At 38.4% G+C, this 24,594-nt stretch overlaps 1 protein-coding gene across 5 annotated transcripts in view; it reads right to left on the reverse strand.

Moving 5' to 3' along the window:
• The window catches only part of JAK2 (Janus kinase 2), a 118,314-nt gene that overhangs the window by 86,877 nt on the left and 6,843 nt on the right, over positions 1–24,594 (reverse strand). For 3 of the 5 annotated variants that reach the window (XM_005209981.5, XM_003586385.6, XM_059889553.1), the window contains exon 3: positions 132–382. The exons of the other annotated variants lie outside the window; for them this stretch is intronic. In XM_005209981.5, coding sequence (XP_005210038.1) covers positions 132–357 — 226 coding nt within the window. In that variant the 5' untranslated portion in view covers positions 358–382. The remainder of the gene's footprint in view (positions 1–131; positions 383–24,594) is intronic. 5 annotated transcript variants of the gene reach the window in all.

The following is a 24,594-nucleotide window of genomic DNA, read 5'->3' on the forward strand; positions in this document are numbered from 1 at the left end:
TTTTATATGCATATGAAAACAGTTGTCAGTCATAGAAGCATAAAAAATATATTACACAGGTACATTGTGTTAGAGTATAATAAACCAAGCATATGTTAATAAGAAGAAAAACACTGTTTTTTAATACTTACCACAAGCTTTAGAAGCAGCAATACAGATCTCTTCAGCAACATACTCTCCAGTTAGAAACTGCAGATAATCCCCCTCAGCGTTCCCAAGGGAATGATAAAGATAGACCTGTAGGACTGGATCTATTTGCTTCACAGAGTTAGCATTTCCAGAAATATCACCATTCTGATGTACAGGGGATGTGGATGTTCCTTCCATTTCTGTCATTGTAAGGCAAGCCATTCCCATGCAGAGTCGTTTTCAGAACATTTGCCTGTAAGAGAAACCAGTTACAAATGAAAGTGACACTGGTAAGTTATCCTTCATATATAAAGAAGTCTTCACTGATAGCATTGACTCTGTCAAATCCAGTATTGAATAAGTATCATGGACAAGCATTTCTCAGAGATACTGAAGGTTTTGTTCCAGATCAGTGCAATAAAATAAGTCACACCAGTTTTTTAGTTTCCCAGTACATATAAAAGTTATATTTACACTAGACTGTACTCTATTAGGTGTACAATAGCATTATATCATAAAAAAAAATCCACTGTACATACCTTAACTGAAAATGCATTATTACTGTTAACCATCACATGAAACTTCAGCAATTTATAATCTTTCCACAATAGTAACTCTCATAAGGATATAAGATGCATACTGAAGGAAAAAAAAAAAAACCTGGCAAACTGAATCCAGTAATTTTTAAAAGAATAATAAATCTTGACTGAGTTTGGGAATTCCCTGGTGGTCCAGTGGTTAGGACTTAGGATTTGCTGTCAGTGCTGCGGCCCAGGTTTGATCCCTGGTCAGGGAACTAAGATCACAACCCATGTGGTTCAGCCAAAATAAAAATCTTGACTGAGTTATACCAGAAATGCAAGGCTAACTGAATAATCAAAATTCAATCAATAAAATTTACTATTAGAATAAATGAGAAAAGTAACATATGATCATTTCACTAAATGCCAAAACTGAATTAAAATTCTACAATAGTTTGTGATTAAAAACTCAGCAAACTAGGTTTAAAAGCAAACGTGTGATTAAGAGTAACTACAAAAGACCTAAAATTAATAACTTAATGGCAAAATACCAAACTTTTTTTTCCTGAATTCAAAAACTTAATATGCATGTCTAAAATCATGTCTTCAAATCAATATTGTAGTGTGGTCCTGGACAGTGCAATATGGCAAAAAAAAAAGAAATAAAAGGTATAATGGAAAAGGTAAAACTACATAGAAAACTTACAAGAATCTAAAACTTACTAAAGTGAGCTTATAAGATCACAAGATACAAAGCCAATATACAAAAATCTATTGCAATTCCCATATGCCAGAACCAATTAAAAAATGAACATTTTAAACTGATAGTGAAGTCGCTCAGTTGTGTCCGATTCTTTGCGACCCCGTGGACTGTAGCCCACCAGGCTCCTCTGTCCATGGGATTCTCCAGGGAAGAAAACTGAAGTGGGCTGCCGTTTCCTTCTCCAGGGGATCTTCCCGATGCAGAAATCGAACCCAGGTCTCCCGCATTGCAGGCAGACGCTTTAACCTCTGAGCCACCAGGGAAGCCCCGATATAACAGGAATCAAAAAGTCAAATATATAGGGACAAATTTATTGAAATATCTGTAGGAACTCTGAAATGAAAACATTGTTAGAAGAAAAAAAAAAAAGGCCAGAAAATTTGGATATTTTTCTAAAGAAGACATACAGATTGCCAATAGAAACATGAAAAGATACTCAACATCACTAATTATTAGAGAAATACATATCAAAACAATGAAGTATCACCTCACACCTGTCAGAATCACCATCATCAAAAAGTCTACTAATAATAAATGCTGGAGAAGATGGAGGAAAAAAGAACTCTACTACAATGGTGGTGGGCATATGCATTGGTGAAGTCTCTATGGAAAAAAGTGTGGAGTTTCCTCAAAAAACTAAAAATAGAATAACCATATGATCCAGCAATTCCACTCCTGGATACATATTCAGAAAAACCAACAACACTAATTTGAAAAGCTTCAAGCACCCCTACATTTATAGCAGCACTGTTTCTAGTTTTTCTTCTTCTATTTGCCATGAAGTGATGGGCCTAGACGCCATGACCTTAATTTTTTGAATGCTGAGTTTTAATCCAGCTTTTTCGCTCTCCTCTTCCCCCTCATCAAGAGGCTCTTTAGTTCTTAAGACATACACTCTAGCCTCTATAAGATAACGTGGATATACTGTACAGCACAGGGAACTATAACCGTTATCTTGTAACAACTTTCCAAAGTACAATCTGTAAAAGTACTGACTCACTATGCTGTACATCTGGAACTAATATTGTTAATCAATTATATTTTATGAAAAATACAAAAAATAAAAGTCAAGAACAGAACATGGTGATAGACAATGATAGGAAAGTCAATGTTGTCCAGATATTGATTCTTCTCCAAATTGATCTATAGATTCAACACAATCCCAATTAAAATTTTAGCAGCTTACTCTATGGAAATTTACAAGCTAAAATCTATATGAAAAACAAAAAGGACTTACAATAGCCAAGATAATCTTGAAGAGCAAAATGGAGAATTTATACTACCAGACACCAAGATTTATTATAAAGTCAGAGTAATTAAGTCAGGTTGGTATTGCAATAACTACAAATAAATAGGCAAATGAAACAGAATACCAAAAAAAAAAAAAAAATCCTCACATATGGTCACCTAATCAGAAAAAATGCCTCATTACACTTCAGTGGAGAAGAAATGATTATTTTTTCAAAAAATGTTTCTCAGTCAATTGGTTATTCATATGGGAGGTGAAAAAAAAAAAAGAAAAGAACTTTGACCTCGACTTTATACCATACATAACTACTAATTTGAGATGGATAATTGACCAATATGCATAAGGAATAAACTTTTTCTGGAACAAACACTTCAGAGAAATGGGGACCATCTTCATGACAACAGAAACTTATCTTTCAATAATAAAATAAGAAGGGAACAACATTTAAACACACTTAAAAAAAAATCACTGCAGACAGTGACTGCAGTCATGAAATTAAGACACTTGCTCCTTGGAAGAAAAGCTATGACAAACCTGCTGCTGCTAAGTCACTTCAGTCGTGTCCGACTCTGTGCGACCCCATAGACGGCAGCCCACCAGGCTCCCCCGTCCCTGGGATTCTCCAGGCAAGAATACTGGAGTGGGTTGCCATTTCCTTCTCCAACGCATAGAAGTGTAAAGTGAAAGTGAAGTCACTGAGTCATGCCCGACTCTTAGTGACCCCATGGGCTGGAGCCTTACCAGGCTCCTCCATCCATGGGATTTTCCAGGCAAGAGTACTAGAGTGGGGTGCCATTGCCTTCTCCATGACAAACCTAGACAGTGTATTAAAAAGCAGAAACATCACTTTGCCAACAAAGGTCTGTAGCGTCAAAGCTACGGTTTTTCCAGTCATCATGTATGCAAGGGAGAGTTGGACTATAAAGAAGGCTGACTGTCAAAGAATTCTTGCTATCGATTGATGCTATGCTGCTGGAGAAGATTCTTGAGAGTCCCTTGGACTGCCAGGAGATCAAACCAGTCAATCCTAAAGGAAATTAACCCTGAATATGCTTTGGAAGAACTGATGCTGAAGCTCCAGTACTTTGGCCATGTGATGTGAAGAGTCAAATCATTGGAAAAGACCTTGATGCTGGAAAAGTCTAAGGGCAGGAGAAAAAGGTATGACAGAGAATGAGATGGTTGGATGGCATTGCCGACTCAATGGACATGAGTTTGAGCAAACTCCAGGAGATAGTGAAGGACAGGGAAGCCTGGCATGCTGCAGTGAATGGGGTCTCAAGGAGTCGGACATGACTTTGTGACTGAACAACAACAAAAGAGATACAAAATCGTCCAAAAGCACTTATGAATAACTACTGAATATCACTAATAATTAGGGAAATACAAATTAAAACCATAAGATACTTTCACACACCCATTAAAAAGGAAAATTTAATACCAAATGTTTAAAAATTTGTAGAGAAATTGGAACTCTCATTGCTGGTGGGAATGTTAAATTGAACAAACACTTTGCAAAAATGTTCAGCACTTCCTCACAAAGTTATACATACATTCACACCATGATCCAACAAGTCCACTCCTTGGTAATTTAGCTATAAAGTGCACGCTTTTTTCCTTGCTACTTTCCCCTTCAGGCTACCTGGAATGAAGACACAGTAGCTGAAGCTATACAATGACTCTCTTGCAACCACAAGGTAACCGTGAGGATGGAAATCAATGCAAAGGTTGGAAGAAAAGAAAGATAGCAGATAACTAGTTTCTTGACAACCAGGGAGTCACTAAGTCCAACAGAGAGAAACAATAAACCCAATATTATTTGCAAGGCTTCCCTGGTGGTTCAGTGGTAAAGAATCCTCCTGCCAATGCAGGAAATGCAGGTTCAAGCCCTGTTTCAGGAAGATCCCCTAGAGTAGGAAATGGCAACCCACTCTAGTATTATTGCCTGGGAAATTCCATGGACAGAGAAGCCTGGCAGGCTACAGTCCATGGGGTCACAAAAGAGATTATTTGTATATTCCAGTTATCTGCAGCCAAGTCAAATCGAAACTGATGTCCAACTTCTCCAGATTTCAACTCTTGTACAACCTAAAACATTTTAGTAAATAAGTTAATTTTTTCTTTGAATTTCTGCCCTTCCAGGGCTCTCCTATCTCACATTTACGATAAATGCTATTTGCATTCAAACCAAGAAGATATGTTATCTTCAAGATTATAAAGGATTAAGTCAAAAGGATTTCACAGAAAAATACGCTTATTTTTTAAAAGAAATATGTTCAAAAAGGCATTCTCTCACCAGCTTCAAATCTGAGGTCTGATTTTAGCAGTTTCAAAAGAAGCAAAAGAATTTCTTTTGCTTTAACAGAAGCAAAAGAAATTGCAGAGGCACAGCACAGAAAGCCTGTTGGATCTCATGTAGTTTCTTAGCTCAAAATCACAGAAACTCGTAAGCAAAAGGTTATGATCAGAAAATCTGTAACACAGAAAATCCTTTCCTTCTGTTCCCTTGTGTACTTCGTCCATAACACCATTCCAGAAGACAAACAGCTATTTTCTCCATAATCCCTCGCCCTCAACTACTAAACCTAAAAAGCTCATTGAGAATAGTTTGAGAAAAGTACAAAAATTATTAAAGGTGCTGTGAATAATATCCAAATACAACTTCTCACTATTCATGCTCATACAGATTGTCATTTTGCCTCTTTAATTTAAAATGAAACTGTATGGCTAGGAGTGAATCATATGGTATTTGAATTATGCACCATAAAACATTTTTTAAATATATGTATTTTTAGGAAAAATAGAAATGTTAAAACAATTACCCCAGATACCTGTTTAGCATCAAAACAAGTAAACTTCTGTTGTCTTTATCTCTTCATATTTCTACTAGTTTGTCCATTTCTATCATATATTTGGCTATCCAAACATACTTTTCGCTTCACATTTGATCAATTATGTCTAATCCAATACCCCCCTAAACAATAACCAAACATCCAAGTGTGGGGACAGCCAAGACAATTACATAACATAAACTGCACAAGGGCAGAGACAGTGCAGCCTGAACTTGTCAGAAATGTCAGAAATGGTAATAGGAACATCATGTTTTCAACAGAAATGATCAGTGAATAAGAATTTGGATCTAATTCTCAGTAGTTATTGTTCTAAAAAGTTCTCAGATATGAAACAATGCATATACTGTTTCAAAACATTTAACAGAATATATACAGTGAAATGACAGGGCTATGCATAAACCTAGCTCAACCACCAAATGTACATGAGGGAAACGGAGGAATCCATCCTCAATCTGAGCTGACTGAGTGACTAGGTATATACAAAGCGCCAAAATAGATAAAAAGAGTACGAAAGAAGAAATGAATTTTAGATATTTACAGTCAGGAGCACCTATAAGACAATTAAAAGGAATATCTGTAGTAACTGGCTTGGCATATGAGTAGTTAAGAATGATTTCTTAATTTGGGGTTTGAGAGACTGGGTATCCAGTATTATAATTCACAGAATAGAATATATGGAACACAAGGATAGTTTGAGAGGAATGATTAATTCAATTTAGCATAAAATGAACTGAGTTACCTATGATATATACAGACTGAGATATCCTAAAGGCAGCTGGATTTATGCAGGCTAAGGGAAACATAATGTGCTTTTGGGACAGATTTCACAGTCAGTATACATAAAGGTAGCTATAGCCATAGACATATATGACGTCCAGATATAAGGTATGAGGTAGGAAGAGAAGATGATAGATCAAATCCTTGAGGTCACAACATTTAACATTATCCAGAAACGTCATGGATGGAGGGCATAAAGAAGAATGTAGCAAAGATCTTGAAAATAAATGGCCAGAAATAGAAGAAAACTAGAATTAACTGTATAAAAATTGATTAGTGCATTTTTCTATGTGTTTATTTTAATAAAAATATGGTTCCCTTTAGAAAAAAAAAACAGAAGAGAAGAATTATCTATGAGAAGAATTATCAAACATCATGAAGAGGTTAAATAAGAAACAGAAGGAAAAAAATCTGCTGAATTTAGTAATTAAGAAGTAAAGAATCTGAAGGGTTGCTGCTGCTGCTGCTGCTGCTAAGTCATTTCAGTCATGTCTGACTCTGTGCGACCCCATAGATGGCAGCCCACCAGGCTCCCCCATCCCCGGGATTCTCCAGGCAAGAACACTGGAATGGGTTGCCATTTCCTCCTCCAATGCATGAAAGTGAAAAGTGAAAGTGAAGTCGCTCAGTCGTGTCTGACCCTCAGCGACCCCATGGACTGCAGCCTTCCAGGCTCCTCCGTCCATGGGATTTTCCAGGCAAGAGTACTAGGGTGGGGTGCCACTGCCTTCTCCGTCTGAAGGGTTAAGGATGGCTTTTTCTTTTCATTTGACTTCATTATTTTGAGTTCTCTAATCTCAAGCATGGTTTTCAACTTAGAACTATTACCCAGAAGAATACAGGCGTTCCCAAACATTCAAAAATTCAAAGTTTACCTCAAAAGCAGCATTGAAAAAGGTATTTTCTTAAGATGTAATAAACCACACCAGAAGAGTAAATCCAAAAAGAGGATGATATCAGGTTCAGAAAATAGATCTAATCCTGGAAAGTAATAAAGTTAAGTTATGATGAAAGCTGAATGTCAGGCCTGAGGCACACTAAGAGCAGATAGGAGCAGAGGAGCTCTAGAAGGAAGATTTCAGAAAAAAAGTGTTAGACCACTTGTTATGATTAGTTCAAAACAAACAAAACACCCAGAGTGGACATGATAAAGGAAAACAGTGAAAAGAAAAAAAGGCAATTCTAGTGGGAGAAAACGTTATAAGAAAGGAGATGAAATTATAGCATACTCCTAGGCTCTATAATTGGAGAAGGCAATGGCACCCCACTCCAGTACTCTTGCCTGGAAAATCCCATGGATGGAGGAGCCTGGTGGGCTGCAGTCCATGGGGTTGCTAACAGTCGGACACGACTGAGCAACTTCACTTTCACTTTTTACTTTTCACTTTCATGCATTGGAGAAGGAAATGGCAACCCACTCCAGTATTCTTGCCTGGAGAATCCCAGGGACGGGGAAGCCTGGCGGGCTACCATCTATGGGGTCGCACAGAGTCGGACACGACTGAAGCGACTTAGCAGCAGCAGCAGCAGGCTCTATAATAAACAATCCTCAGTATAATATAAATATTGTTGTGTTAACTATGGTTACTGAACAGAACATAAATGTTAGTCTTAACATAAAATACCAGAGGCTGAGAGGTGAAAGTATGGAGGGAAGCTAAACTAAAGCTTGGGAAAGAAGCACTAACCTTAGAAATTGAGAAATCAATAAATAATGCCAATGGTTGCTGGAACAAGAAATAAAGTCACAAATATATTACTGTAGGTTACAATGATAGCCAATATAAGAAATAAAATAGTGAAACCTGTAATCTGAAGAAAACAGGAGGAACATAGTGGTATAGGTAAAACAGAGACTGAACTACCAGAAGTTAACAGAGTTAAAACCGTGTCCCTCTGGAGAAAAGGATTAAAGTTGGAAAGCACAGAGGTTTTCATTGTAACTGGATTGTCCTACATTATTAATGCTTCTGTGTGATCTGACTTTTTAAACCAATATAAATGAAACATCTATGGGAAAAAAAATTATGAGAGTAATAAGAAAATCATGGTGGCACGGCTACTCTTAAAGGTGAAGAGCAAAAATGAAAAAGGATAGCTGCTGGGCTTCCCTGGTGGCCCAGCGGTTAAGAATCCACCTGGGAATGCAGTTTAATTCCGGATCTGGAAAAATGCCACAGAGCAACCAAGCACACAAATACCAAGCGCCTTGCTCAAGAGCCCACAGGCTATGACTACTGAGCTAGAGGGCTTCAAGTACTGAAGCCCATGTGCCTAGAGCCTCTGCTCCACAATGAGAAGCCCACATCTGCAACTAGAGAGTAGCCCCACTCTCCATAGAGAAAGCCCACAGGCAGCAATGAAGACCTAACACAACCCAAAATAAATAAATAATCAAAAATCCCAAATAGGATATTTTTAAGGTATTCAGTACTACCACCATTTGTAGATCTAAAATATTTGATCAATCTTAACTACACAAACCCAGTTTGAATTAATCTGCAAGAAAAAAAAAAAAAAAGCCTTGTAAGAACTTATGGAAGATACCTTTATAAAGTTTTCATTGAATATAGATGCTTAAATATTTAATTTATAATCTACTTTAAGAATTACTAGTCCCAATTCCTCTCCCTTATCTAGTCTTATCACATTGTTCACCTTGATTCTTCTTTGACTTCCTTCATCTTTAAAATAATGATACAATCACTGTACATCATCTTGAAGTAATTTAAAACAATGGTTCTCACCCTGGCTGCAAGTTACAGTAACAGGGAATTCTATAAATACCAGTGCCTGAGACCAAAGAAAGGAATGATATGGTCTGATAGAAACTTTACAATAATTATTAGTCATGATCAAAGAAACAAAGGCAAGATTAACATTCATGAAAAGAACAAACAGCTATAAAAGAAAATAATTTCAGCAGAATATGTCATACAATGACTACTCAGAAACAGATGTAGAGAGTAGTAAACTGGAAGGTAATACTAAGACATGCAAACAGAAAGCAGCATGATAAAGACAAAAAATACTGAAAAGACAGTTAAGAGGCCTGGAAAACAATCAAGAAAACTATTTTTCAAGAGTGAAAAAAGGTATTCTCAGACTGTTCAAAGCTATATGAAGATAAACTATACATATATTCTGACTAAAAGAACTATTAAAAGATACATTTTAATAAGAGAATTCTGATAGAAAGTACTTAAGATACAGTAGTAAGCACCAAAATTGATAAATTATTGGTAAATGGTAGTAGATACTGCCAGGTGTTTTTAAGCAGGGGAAAAAAAAAAAAAACTCAAGAAATATGTGAACCTGAAACATTAGTAAGCATAAGAAAAGAGGGCTATTTGATTTCTCCTTACCTATAACAGGATTGAGGGCAAAATATGCCACCTCAAAATATGCCATTCTGACCCACCTATGTTTCTTGAAAGTGTGAAATAAATCTCCCATGTGAAGGTATAGTCCCTATACTGGGAGGCTAGATGGAATCCTTATCACCAGAAACAGGGAATTCAAGGTTGAGAAAGCTATATAAACTTTGTTACTTCATTAATTTGCTACCCCAAGCCCAAAGCCCTTTGTTGTATCAAAACTTCACAAATGTTTCCTTTTTTAAAAGGGTATATCAACAGCCTGATTTGGTCACTTCTTAGGTCTTATATCTATGGGACTTCCGTATGTATGAAATGAAATTTGTTTTTCTTCTGTTAATCTGTCTTGAGTCAATTTGATTAGTAGGCCAGCCAAAAGAACCAAGTGACAAAGAGCGGAAATTTACCTTCCTCAACAGTTTTGGTATAATCAGCAGGATCTTCTTTGCTGGAAAACTGCCTGTTCCCAGGACTGCTGCTGCTGAGAAATCCTAGAACCTCTGACAAGAGCTGGCAGCAGGGAAGGATTCTTACTGTCAGCCTTCTGATCTTCGGCTATGGGGGTCCGGTGAAAGCAAAAGTGATGACAGCCCTTTTTCTCTTTCTAAATTTACACTAACAAAAGAAACTATTTGTGTAACAAGTTTCTTTGGTGTAGCAACTATTGTAAATTTAATTTGAGCACTCCTGGCTTTTATTGTTCCTTTTCCTCCCAGAGATGGGCACCATTTTTTTTTTTTTTGGCTCTGTTGTATCATTTGTACTAAGGAGGAAAATCCACAGGGTAGAACACAGGCATAAATAAGCCCCATAAGCATGCTGTTTGAACCAGCTTTCACAGACTAGTGAGTTCAGTTCTCATCAGACGAGTATGAGGACTTTCATTTCACCTTGTTCTACATCCTGAGAGCTTGGCTTTGTGTCCAACGAAACTATTCTCTCTGATCACTACCATCTAAAAAGTACACTTGTCAGGGTATACTTAGTGACCAGTCAAATAGACTGGGGTGCTGAGACATGAAGTCACAAGCAGCAATCTGTCCAGCAGTGTAAGCCCTCAGGGTAATTGGTCACAAGGGGTCCCAGTCCATAGGGGACTCTGTCATCTCAACCTCTGTTGTTTTATTAGTGCTGGGAAAGTCCCATTCCAGTAACACCAGCCTACTGTCACAGATTAGCAGATCTGTAATCAGAGGTGTCTTATATTCTTGGGAAAATCAGAAACACAGTTTTCAGCACACAATTCTTACCACCTATGCAACAAAGGACTTTCCTTTCTTAGACTATCTTTGTGATATCTTTTTGGATACTGTGAGAGCTTATTCTTTATACTCTCTTTGAGAACACCTCTTGCATCCATAGTTAAGTCATAAAAATGCTTATTTATGGTTTAAGTCACTATTAAGAAGATCCTACTCCTCAATGCTCAGACAGTGGATCCTTCAAACTGGAAAACCTTCTGATTTTTTCATCTTAAACAACTGTATTTGGTACATATGGGAAGACCAAAGTTAAAAGTGGATATGAAGAAATATAATGATTACCCTTAGGTATTCCTTTAACAAGATAACAGAAATTAAACTCAGAACAAAATTAAAAATCAAATCTGACATAAACCCCCTTTCTCCTCCCTCTTACACACCTCTTGTCCCCAGCTCTCTATCCCTGACAGAAGATCCCTTCTATCCACCAGAAGACCATCTGGATGTAGGGGGCCCTGCACTAAACACTACCCCTCAAAGAGATGGCCAGAACCTGTCCTAGGACCTCCTGCAAATAATCAGGTAATGACTCAGCTACAGGCCAATATTCAAGGCATGACAGGAATGAAATTAGAGGCTTTCTCCCCTACAGTGAATTGGACTGAGGTCATATCATGCCCTATAAATAGTAATTGCCCTAAAGTTCTGGTAACAGGCAAATGTACTCCAAAACTGCCAAGAGAAAACCTGCATTCTTTCTCTGTCCCTTAAAGATGTAAACTTTACTGTATCTTTGAATGTAAACATCCAAGAAGGTGTATAAAAAAATGCCCAGGCTCACCTGATACTAAAGATAGAAAGAGACTTTTTAAAAAATATAAACTGCTAAAAGCGTTCTCGTGCCCAAACTGTAGAACACAGCCTTCTTAAGGTTACTTGTTAAAGACAAACACCAATCTTTATTCTTCATAAACATTAACAAAAAGCTTTAAAGGTATGTATCTTTAACTTGTTCCACAAAAGACACAATTATGTATAAATTAGTGAGTTTTGTATTGTACTTGATTCACGGCCAAAGTTCTGGAATAGAGCTCCAAGATCTCTGTGTCTGTCTGCATATTTTATCTATGTATGTACATTATAGATTTTTATTTTTCCACCTCCAGACGGTATCGCTAAAATTAATTGGTAAAGAGCTCTATGCAGTTGACTTAGAGAAAAGTAAGCATTTATGTAAACCAAGCATATGTGTGCATGCTAAGTCACTTCAGTCATGTCCGACTGTGCAACTCCATGGACAGCAGTCTACCAGGCTCCTCTGACCATGGGACTCTCCAGGCAAGAATACTAGAGTGGGCTGCCATGCCCTCCTTCAGGGATCTTCCCAACCCAGGGATCAAACCCGTGTCTGTTACACCTAACCTGCACTGGCAGGCGGGTTCTTTACCACTAGTGTCACCTGAGAAGCCTCAAACCAAGTATAGTCTCATACACATAGAAGATAATCCAAATGTTTTTCATGTTTATATGATCTGGGATAATCTCTGATAATAAAAGCTTGCTTAAGTTTATTGCTTTAATAAAAACAAGCATGTCTTCAAAACTCAAGAAAAATACCTTAAGTTGATTGTTAATTATTTCACGTCTAATGCAAGCATAATTATCACAAACAAATGTTTTAAATAAATTTAAATAAGACAATAGTTTATACCAATGTAAACTAAATAATGGATATATATTGAATATCTAAATCATTTCCAGATAGGATAGTATACTGAGATACCGATTGCTAAAAATAGTCTGTTTAGTTTTGACTTTGTAATTTTTTCAGAGGCAAAGGATACTTGGGCCTATTAATAAATATGTTTTAGGCCACAATGAAAAAAAAGTATTATAAGAAAGAATATACTTCTAAAATTTTTGAAATTTATAACTTTGCTAATCTAAACTACTACAGAATGTAATATCATATATTAACACAATGTTTGTTAATATATGAGAGTTCACAATTGCCAGCTTCCTAGTTTTCACTGGAAGGTAAAGATCACAGTTTAAAAGGCTGGAAGAAGAGCTAAGACAAGAGTGAACCAGACAGAAAATGTCAGAACACAGAGTAATAAGTATAAACTAACTCTACATAAATGTGTACATTGGCGCTGAAAGAATGTAGGCGCCCTCTCTGAAAAGTGAGAAGCAGTGAAGCACCCATGAGCACCATCTCCTAACTGTGGATTTGCTGTAACTTCTATAATTTTAATGTAACTTTTTCAAACTGTAGTCATGGAATATTGGTGAGTTATGACTAACATTTATTTGAAAAGTACACAGGTTATCTATAGTTTACATAGATAAATGGATAATATAAACCTACAGCTTTATACTTTGTAGATAGGTAAATAAACATTTATTATCTATATATAAATAGAAAAAACTAGTTTCACAAGGTAGAAAATAGAGTACATGCAAGATTTCTACTTAAAATAACACTTAAAACTGTGTTTCAGTTTATTAAATTTTTACTACAGTTACTTACATAGTTTTGTATGTGTGGCTGTGTTGGGCCCTAACATACAGTATCTTTCTTACTGTGGAATGACCCAATGTGTCTGAAAAGCCACTGCTCTTATATCACAGTAAACTGAACAAAAGGTGTATGCAGCCAGCTAAAAAACGAGTTGAATAAAAACCCTGAAATTCTTCTAGCCAAAAAAGACATTTGTTGTTGCTAAGTCACATTGGACTCTTTGCAACCTCATGAACTAAAGCACGCCAGGCCCCAGAGTTTGCTTAGATTCTGTACAGAGTCTGTGATGCTATCTAACCATCTCACCCTCTACCATCCCCTTCTTCAACTGCCTTCAATCCTTCCTAGCATCAGGGTCTTTTCAATAAGTCCTCTTTTCTCATTAGGTGGCCAAAGTATTGGAGCTTCAGCATCAGTCATTCCAATGATTATTCATGGCTGATTTCCCTTATGATTGACTGATCTCCTTGTTGTCCAAGGGACTCTCTAGAGCTCTTCTCCAGCAATTTGAAAGCATCAGTTCTTTGGAGCTCAGCCTTCTTTATGGTCCAACTCTCACATCCGTACATGACTACTGGAAAAACCATAGCTTCGACTATACAAGCCTTTGTCAGAAAAATAATGTCTCTGCTTTTTAATAAGTTTGTCATAGCTTCCCTTCCAAAGAGTGACTTCAAATTTCATGGCTGCAGTCACCGTCTGCAGTGATTTTGGAATCTAAGAAAATAAAATCTGTCACTTTTTGCCCTTCTATTTGCTGTGAAGTTATGGGACTGGATGCCATGATCTTAGTTTTTTGAATGTTGAGTCTTAAGCCAGCTTTTTCACTCTCCTCTTTCACCCTCATCAAGAGGCTCTTTAGTTCCTCTTCACTTTCTGCCATTAAAGTGGAATTATCTGCATATCTGGGATTGTTGGTATTTCTCCCAGCAATATTAATTCCAGCTTGTGACACATCCAGCCTGACATTTCACATAACGTACTCTGCATAGAAGTATAAGCAAGGTGACAATATACAGCCTTGTCATATGCCTTTTCCAATTCTGAACCTATCAGCTGTTCCATGTCCAGTTCTAAATGTTGCTTTTGACCCACAGACAGATTTATCAGGAGACAGGTACAGGGGTCTTGTATTTCCATCTCTTTAAGAATTTTTCAGAGTTTGTTGTGATCCACACAGTCAAAGCCTTAAGTGTAGTCAATGGAGCAAAGTAGTTGTTTTTCTGGATTTTCCTGGCTTTCTCCATGACCCAACGAATGTTGGCATTTGATCACTTGTTTCTCTGTCTTTTCTAAACCCAGCTTGTACACCTAGAAGTTCTCAGTTCACATACTGCTGAAGCCTAGCTTGAAGGATTTTGAGCATAACCTTACTAGCGTGTAAAATGAGCATATCTGTACAGCAGTGTGAACATTCTTTGGCATTGCCTTTCACTAGGACTGGAAGGAAACTGACCTTTTCCAGTCCTGTGGCCACTGCTGAGTTTTCCAAATTTGCTGACACTTTAACAGCACCATCTTTTAGGATTTTAAATAGCTCAGCTGGAATTCCGTCACCTCCACTAGCCTTGTTTGCAGTAATGCTACCTAAGGCCCACTTGACTCACACTCCAGGCTGTCTGGCTCTAGGTGAGTGGCCACACCATAGTGGTTATCCAGGCCATAATGACCTTTTTGTACAGCTCTTCTATGTATTCTTGCCATGTCTTCTTAATCTCTTCTGCTTCATTAGGTCCTTACCGTTTCTGTCCTTTATTATGACCAACCTTGCATGAAATAGTCCTATGATAGCTCCAATTTTCTTGAAGAGATCTCTAGTCTGTCCCATTCTATTGTTATCCTCTACTTTTTTGCACTGTTCACTTAAGAAGGCTTTCTTATCTCTCCTTGCTGTTCTCTGGAACTCTACATCCAGTTGGGTGTATCTTTCCCTTTCACCTGTGCCTTTCATTTCTCTTCTTTCCTCAGGTTATCTGTAAGGCCTCCTCAGACAACCACTTTGCCTTCTTGCATTTCTTTTTCTTCAGGATGGTTTTGGTCACTGCCTCCTGTACAATGTTACGAACCTTGTCTATAAGGTACTCTGTCTACCAGATCTAATCCCTTGAATCTGTTCATCAACTCTACTGTATAATTATAAGGATTTGACTTAGGTCATACCTGAATGGCCTAGTGGTTTTCCCTACTTTCTTCAATTTTAAGCCTGAATTTTACAGTAAGGAGCTCATGATCTGACCCATAGTCAGCTCCAGGTCTTGTTTTTGCTGAATGTATAGTGGTGCTTCATCTTCAGTTAAAAAGAATATAATCAATCGGATTTCAGTATTGACCATTTGGTAAAGTCCATATGTAGTCTTCTCTTATGTTGTTGGAAGAGGGCATTTGCTATGACCAGTGCATTCTCTTGGAAAAACTCTGTTAGCCTTTGCCCTGCTTCATTTTGTACCCCTAGGCCAAACTTGCCTGTTACTCCAGGTATCTCTTGACTTTTGCATTCCAGTCCCCTATGATGAAAAGGACATCTTTTTTGGCGTTAGTTCTAGAAGGTGTTGTAGGTCTTCACAAAACTGTTCAATTTCAGCTTTTCTGGCACTGATGGTTAGAACACAAACTTGGATTACTGTGATGTTGAATGGTTTGTCTTGGAAATGAACCAAGATCATTCTGTCATTTTTGAGACTGCATCCAAATACGGCATTTTGGACTCCTTTGTTCACTATAAGGGATACTCCATTTCTTCTAAGGAATTCTTGCCCACAGTAGTAGATATAATGGCTAGCTGAATTAAATTCGCCCATTCCCATCCATTTTAGTTCACTGATTCCTAAGAGGTTGATGTTCACTCTTGCCATCTCCTGCTTGATCACATCTAATTTACCTTGATTCATGGACCTAAGCTTCCAGGTCCTATGTAATATTGTTCTTTATAGCATCTCACTTTACTCTCACCACCAGACACATCCACAACTGAGTGTCATTTCTGCTTTGGCCCGGTCACTTCATTTTTTTTGTCAGTTCAGTTCAGTCACTCAGTTGTGTCCGACTCTGCGACCCCATGAACTGCAGCATGCCAGGGCTCCCTGTCCATCACCAACTCCCGGAGTTCACTCAAACTCTTGTCCATTGAGTCAGTGATGCCATCCAGCCATCTCATCCTCTGTGGTCCCCTTCTCCTCCTGCCCCCAAACCCTCCCAGCATCAGAGTCTTTTCCAATGAGTCAACTCTTCCCATGAGGTGGCCAAAGTATTGGAGTTTCAGCTTCAGCATCAGCCCTTCCAAAGAAATCCCAGGGCTGATCTCCTTCAGAATGGACTGGTTGGATCTCCTTGCAGTCCAAGGGAGTCTCAAGAGTCTTCTCCAACACCACAGTTCAAAAGCATCAATTCTTCGGCACTCAGCTACCTTCAGAGTCCAACTCTCACATCCATACATGATCACAGGAAAAACCACAGCCTTGACTAGACGGACCTCTGTTGGCAAAGTAATGTCTCTGCTTTTGAATATGTTATCTAGGTTGGTCATAACTTTCCTTCCAAGGAGTAAGCATCTTTTAATTTCATGGCTGCAGTCACCATCTGCAGTGATTTTGGAGCCCAGAAAAATAATGTCTGACACTGTTTCCACTGTTTCCCCATCTACTTCCCATGAAGTGATGGGACTGGATGCCATGGTCTTAGTTTCCTGAATGTTGAGCTTTAAGCCAATCTTTTCACTCTCCTCTTTCAATTTCATTTTTTTTTTTTTTTTTTTGTAGCTATCGTAATTGTCCTCCACTCTTCTCCAGTAGCATATTGGACACCTTCCGACCTGGGAGGCTCATCTTCCGGTGTCAGGTCTTCTTTTGCCTTTTCACACTGTTCACGAGGTTCTCACAGCAAGAATACTGGAGTGGTTTGCTGTTCCCTCCTCCAGTGGGAGGAGGCACATGTTTTGTCAGAACTCTTCACTATGACCTGCCCACCTTGGGCAGCTCTGCATGGCATGGCTCATAGCTTCACTGAGCTAAGCAAACCCCTTTGCCAGGACAAAGCTGTGATCCATGAAGGGGCAAAGACTATTACATTAAGTGTGTAATTAACTAAAGAAATCTCAGCTAAATTTGGAGTAGGAACAGCCTGTAGAGGGAGCTCTTAGGCGCTACCATGCATCATCCATTGCTCCAAGCAGGAAAAGACATGCCTACATTTCTGACAGAAAGGTGCCTCTACTTTACTAACCAGCGGGAAGAAAAATTCTCTCTGCTCCATGACAGCCCAGCCAATCAGGCTACAGATGCCCACCAATGAGAATCTGCCATACTCTGAATTTCCAGCTTCTGCCAACAGACTCTTTGGTTAACAGAGTCCCTCTAAAAAGTTCCCCTTTTACCTTATAAAAGTAAGTGCCCCTTCTTTGTTATCTAAATTTGCCCATGGTTCACCATAGCTTGCATTTCAAAAACTGCAATTCCTTTGGCTCTTTCCAAATAAACCAACTTTGCTGGTAAAATAAATGGCAATTGTATAATTAAAGCTGACATTTTTGGTGTCAGAAGTGGGACCCAAAGCAGGTGAACCCTGAGACAATGAATCCTGGAATCAAGCAAGGTACCAACACCAAGCCCCTTTTGCTCATCACTTCCATGAGCTACTGCCAGGTTTTTTTTTTTGTTTTTTTTTTTTTTAATTGGAGGCTAACTACTTTACAACACTGTGGTGGTTTTTGTCATACACTGACATGAATCAGCCACTGGTATACATGTGTCCCCCTGTCCCAAACCCCCCATCCCACCTCCCTCCCCATCCGATCCCTCTGGGTTGTCCCAGTGGATCAGCTTTGAGAGCCCTGTTTCACGCATCGAAGTTTGGTAAGTAAGTGTCCTCTCAGGTTCCAAGCTCTGCTCTTTTTGCATTTTGAGCTTTCTGACTTAACTCAGTATCTGGAAAGGCTTGGTCCTTTCAGGTTTGAGGCTCTGACTTTGGAGAGTACTCAGTTGCTTTCTACAGTGTGCAGTAGTGCAGGGTTTTGGAGAGGGGCAGATTCTGGTCGTCTAAATGCTCTAAGTAGAGCCCGCCTTTCAGGACTCTGGACAGTTTAATGTTTAAAAACCATGGACCCCAGCATGTGCACTTTTAAGTAAGTGACCTGAACAAACTATAAGTAATCAGAATTACAATGAGCTGTATGGGGAATTTTCAATCTCCCCAAACTTGTTCTGCTTAAGATTAAAGTGGAGGACTACAATTCTATAATTAAACAAAACAAATTCAAATGTACACAAAACTCTAAAATTTCCATTTTGTAAGATAACATTTCTAAATTGGATGAAACAACAACAACAACAAAAAAAAATAGAAAGGAACAAAATGGCTTCTGAAGCTTCCTGCACCTCACCCTCCCCCAACTTCTTTGTCTCAGGAGCCATCGTGTGTATCTTCCCTGATCACCCATTTGTCTCAGACTGCATCCCAGCAGCCATTTTGTGCTCAGGCCCCACCTCCATGACTCTTTCTTCCTCTGCAAAAACCTACCCCTTTAAAATTGGACCCTCTGAAGATTCAAATGCTATAATCCTAATTACTGTTTCGAAGTTAACTTAAGCAGATAAATATTTAGAAGAAAAGTGTTAAATAACAGCTGCCCTAGATTTCTGGTAGCAGACATACACTCCAAACCTCTAGGAGAAAACTTGCTTTCTGTTTCCTTTTGTTAGGTAAGCGACCCTTCCCGTTCAAAGGGGAAACATTTGTTTTAAATAAGTCCACCTAAAAAGAGGATTCCAAACCTCTTGTGAGACAATAAAAAGCATTTTTTGATTGGCATGCAGAAGCTTCTAAGAAATAAACTGACTCCAAAAACAGCTCTAAAAAGACCCTTACAGGACACAAATACATTCTGAATCTATTATTCTTGTGGGTTTGTATCAGCATATGGCTAAAATTTCAAATCAAACAGTTCCTGTTTGCATCTATCTGAGTGCTCATGTGTGTATATAGGTGTTGTAGACATGTGGGTTTTGTTTTCTTTTCTACCTTCAGATGGTATTGCTAAAATTTGTTTGTAAAAGAGTTCTATTTAATTTGCTTAAAAACAAATAACCACTTACATTAATTAAAGAAATATCATAGAACATAACCCAAAATGCTTTTCAAGTTCACATGATCTATTCAACAGGATTAAATTTTGGTAAATGAAAGCTAGTTTAAGGTCATTGGTTACATTAAAATAGGTTATGTCTTTGGAGTTATAATGGTATAAATAATAGCATGTGTGCGTGCTTAATCATGTCCAGCTCTTAATGACCTCATGGACTATAGCTTGCCAAGCTTCTCTGTCCATAGAATTTTCCAGGCAAGAATACTGGAGTGGGTTGTCATTTCCTTCTCCAGAGGATCTTCCAAACCCAGGAATCAAGCCCGTGTCTCTTGCATCTCCTTCACTTGGAAGGTGGATTCTTTACCAACTGCACTACTCGGGAAACTCCCTTCATGTCAATAATGGAAGCATACAATTTTCAGTTTACCTGGGTAGATGCATGGCAGGGCCTGAGAGTTCCCCATACAGGCCTGTCCCAATTTTAGCTGAGGTTTCTATTTTATTTCACATTTTCCCCTTTTAATCAAAATTTTTCCTTAAAAGCATCACTGATCAAGAGTAAGGATCTCCACATGTAGTGGCACGTTTAGTCTAAAGTCTCAGGCTAAATTTTGTAAACAGAAGGGGTTTTAATGCTTTAAAACCAAAGTAATTTGGTTGAGAGAGGGGAACTGCTATATACTTACATTATCCAAAACTTGCAAGTGTTTGTGAAACTGACATTGTCATTCAGTCACTAAGTAATGGCTGATTCTTTGGGGAACTCTGTTCATGGGATTTCCCAGGCAAGAATACTTAAGTGGATTGCCATCCTCTTCTCCAGGAGATCTTCCAGGACCAGGGATCAAACCCACATCTCCTGCATTGGCAGGTGGGTTCTCTACCACTGAGTCACCAGGGAAGCCCATGAAGTTGACACATTAAACCAAGATGATACACAAAAAGTCACTGACTATTTACTGATATTTCTTTACTTGTGCATTTACAGACTCTTTATTTGAAATACACTTATAAATGCTGTAATAGTATAAAATAACCCTTTCTCTGGATTAATGAACAGGAACAGTATCTTAACAGTATCTTAACAGTAACAAGAATCCCACCATATAAAAATGTGTATGTCCCACAGATGGCCAGTAGGCACATGGAAAGATGCTCAACATCACTAATTATTACAGAAATGCAAATCAAAACTACAGTAAGGTACCACCTCACACCAGTCAGAATGGCCATCATTAAAAAGTCTGCTGCTGCTGCTGCTAAGTCACAAATAACAAATGCTGGAGAGGAGCTGGAGAAAAGGGAATCCTCCTACACTGTTGGTGGGAAAGTAAGCTGGAACAGCCATGATGAAAAACAGTGTGACAGTTCCTCAGAAAACTAAAAACAGTATTCTCATATAACCCAGAAATTCCATTCCTGGCATTATACCTGGACAAAACTATAATTCAAAAAAATAAATGCAGAGGCCTCTGTGGTGATCCAGTGGTCACAAGTCTGCCTAGCAAAGCAGGGGACCCTGCTTCAATTCCTAGTCCAGGAGGATCCCAAATGCTGTGGAGCAACTAAGTCTATGTGCCACAATTACCAAGCCCTCTCTTTAGGGCCCACAAGCCACAACTCCTGAAGCGTGAGCACTTCACAGTCCATGCTCCACAAGGAGAGAAGCCACTGCAAGGAGAAGCTTGCGCACCACAACTAGAGAGTACCACTGCTCACTGCAACTAGGGAAAGCCTGCACACCGCAACAAAGACCCAGAACAGTCAAAAATAACTAAATAATTAAAACATGATTAAATGTTCCACATTTATTTTTAAAAAGTACATGCACCCCTGTATTCATAGCAGCACTGTTCACAACAGCCAAAACATGGAAACCTAAATGTCCATCAAAAGATGAATGGATAAAGAAGATGCAGTACATATATTCAATGGAATACTACTCAGCCATAAAAAAGAACTAAATAATGCCATTTGCACTAACACGGATAAAACTAGAGATTATCGTGCTAAGTGAAATAAGCCAGAAAGAGAAAGACAAATATCAATAGCATATGGTATCACATGTTAAATCTAAAATATGGCTCAAGTGAACCAACTACCAAACAGACTAACAGATATACAGAACAGATGTGTGGTTGCCAACAGGGAGGAGTGAAGAGAGAGTGATGGACTAAGAGTTTGGGGATGGCAGATGTAAAATATTACATTTAGAATGGATAAAAAACAAGGTCCCAATATATAGCACAGGGAATTATACTGAATACAGTTGATAAACCATAATGGAAAAGAACATATAAAACAATTCTAGCCAAAATAGTACTGGTATACACTAGACAGATCAGTGAACCAAAAGAGCATCCAGAAATAAATCTAAGTATATAGTGTAATCTGATGACATTGTTATGCAATAGAAAAGGATATTTAGTTTTATAAAAAGTACTGGCATAACTGACAGTACAACTGGAGAAAATATGCTATAACTATATTGCTGCTGTTTAGTCACTAAGTTGTGTCCAACTCTTTGTGACCCTGTGACAATAACCTGCCAGGCTTCTCTGTCCATGGGATTTCCCTGTTCACTGAAACTAGAGAAAGTCCATGCATAGCAATGGAAATCCAGTGCAACCAAAAATAAATAAATAATAAATTATATATGAATTACATTTTTTAATGCAAAAAACAAAACAACAAAAATACTGGAAGAATCTTTGAGAGAACTTTTACTTGGAATGGAAAAACGTTCTTACACAAAATGGAAAACTCAAAATCCATTTTACAAAAGTCACACAAATTGAGTGTCTGAGTCCCTGTTTTCCTTGACTAATAAAGTAGTTTTCTTATTCTCACTTCAATTTCAATGCCTTAGGCAGGACAGGCAGTTCCCCATAATCTCCACTTCTCCCTACTATATTCCATAACAAGCCCCTTTATATTCATTAATGACACTTTAGTCATTTAAGTTTTCTACCTCCACAATAAAGAAAAAGATCCATTATACTGAATTTTTTATTTCTCTAGAGAAAGGGGACCATAAACAAAATCAAAAGACAAACGGAGTGAGGGAAATATTTGCAATTCATTTATCAAAGAATCTCTCTAATACACAAAGAGCTCCATAAACTGATAAAAGACAAACAATCCACAAGAAAAAAGACAAATATATTACAACTTTCCACCTACAATATATTTTTCGAGCACATATGGAACATTTATAAAAACTGAGCCCAATGAAGCATGCTTGAAAAAAAAATTTTTTTTTTAAAAAGGAAACTCTTAAAAGGCATAACAAATCTAAAAATTACTTTAAAGTTACTGTAACTGTTCCTAAGAAACAATCTCTTCAATGAGTATATGCCTTTATTTCACTGCCACGTTATACTTCTCTTTACATCTGGATCCTTAGTATACTCAGGCAAGAGAATACCATGATATTAAAGATGATGTCCACTGACTTATCCTTAATAATATATGCAGTGGTTTAGTCGCTCAGTCGTGTCCAACTCTTTGTGACCCCATGGACTGTAGCCTGCCAGGCTCCTCTGTCCATGCGATTTTCCAGGCAAGAATACTGGAGTGGGTTACCATTTCCTTCTCCAGGAATATATGCAGTGCACAGCATAAAATGGACACTGACAAAACATCTACCAGGTGACACACACTTACTGTCACCTAATCTATGACAAAGGCAGCAAGAATACACAATGGAGAAAAGACAGTTTCCTCAATAAGTGGTCTGGGAAAACTGGACAGCTACATGTAAAATGATGAAATTAGAAACATCATAATACCATATACAAAAATAAACTCCAGGACTTCCCTGGTGGTCCAGTGGTTAAGAATCCGCCTTTCTGTGTAAGGGGCACTGGTTCGATCCCTCATTTGGGAAAATTCCACATGCGGTGGGGCAGCTAAGCCTGTGCATCACAGCTACTGAGCCCATGCTCCAAGCCCGTAAGCCACAACTACTGAGCCCACATTCCACAATTACTGAAGCCTATGTGCAGTAGAGCCCATGCTCTGCAACAAGAGAAGCCACTGCAATGAGAAGCCCGTACACTGCAGCTGGAGAGTAGCCCACTCAAGGAAACTAGAGAAAGCCTGAATAAAGCAACAAAGACCCAGCACAGTCAAAAATAACTAAGTGAATTTTTTTAAGACTCCATATAGCTAACAGTCACTAGCCAAGCAATATATCTCTAAACTCCCAAATAGCTTTCTCATAGATAACACCTTTGATGTATGAATCACTATAATAATGGTTGCTTAAGTTGTTTTTCAGGAACTCAGAGCTAGATCTTGACCAGCTCAAACCAGCTGAGACCACCAATCTTATTCAACTAGGCCTACCTGAGTATCCAATGGATCACCTTTTGATGTCAGAAGGCCAAAAACTCCACCCTCAGATCATGCTAATGCCACCAATTTCTGAACATGCACCCCATGAAGAAGCATGTAGTTCAGTTCCTTGGAGAACTTCAATCACTATACCTTTTTCCTGCATCCAATCACCCTTCCCCATGCCTCAGACCACCTTGCTCCTTTATCCCTTAAATATCTCAAAACCTTCACCTTTAGGGAGACAAATTTGAGATTTGTTCTCTAGTTTTCTCACTTAGCTGTGCCCTGTGAGTAAACATTTTCTCTGCTGCAAACTTTCCATCTCAGCATGTGTCTTGCTGCACATCAGGCAAATGAACCCAGTTCAGTAACATGATTAACAGAGTCTATTCCTCACCCTACCTTCGCCATGTTCACTGAAACACTCACTCTTAAACCCTGACTCGTCATGTAAGAAAGCCAAGTATCCTGAGTCCCCGATGTTTTAAGGATGTCCAAGCCACATGTATTGATAACGTGCTCCAGTGAAGAGCCTGAGATGAGATCTCAAGTCAAACAGCCAGTGTCAGCTTCCAGTCATATGAGTGATGAAATCTCCAGATGATTCTAGTCCTCCGCCTTCCCATTATCCCCGCCAGCAGCTCTTCCCAACTGATGTCCTAGACACTGAAGAGTAGAAACAAACCATGCCTGATGTGCCTGATCTTAAGTACTGACTCAAAACATCTGAGTCTAATAAACCAGCTATTTTATTTCACTAAGTTTTCAGATGGGTTTGTCATA

Source organism: Bos taurus, chromosome 8 (genome assembly GCF_002263795.3).
Source record: "Bos taurus isolate L1 Dominette 01449 registration number 42190680 breed Hereford chromosome 8, ARS-UCD2.0, whole genome shotgun sequence".
NCBI lineage: Eukaryota > Metazoa > Chordata > Mammalia > Artiodactyla > Bovidae > Bos > Bos taurus.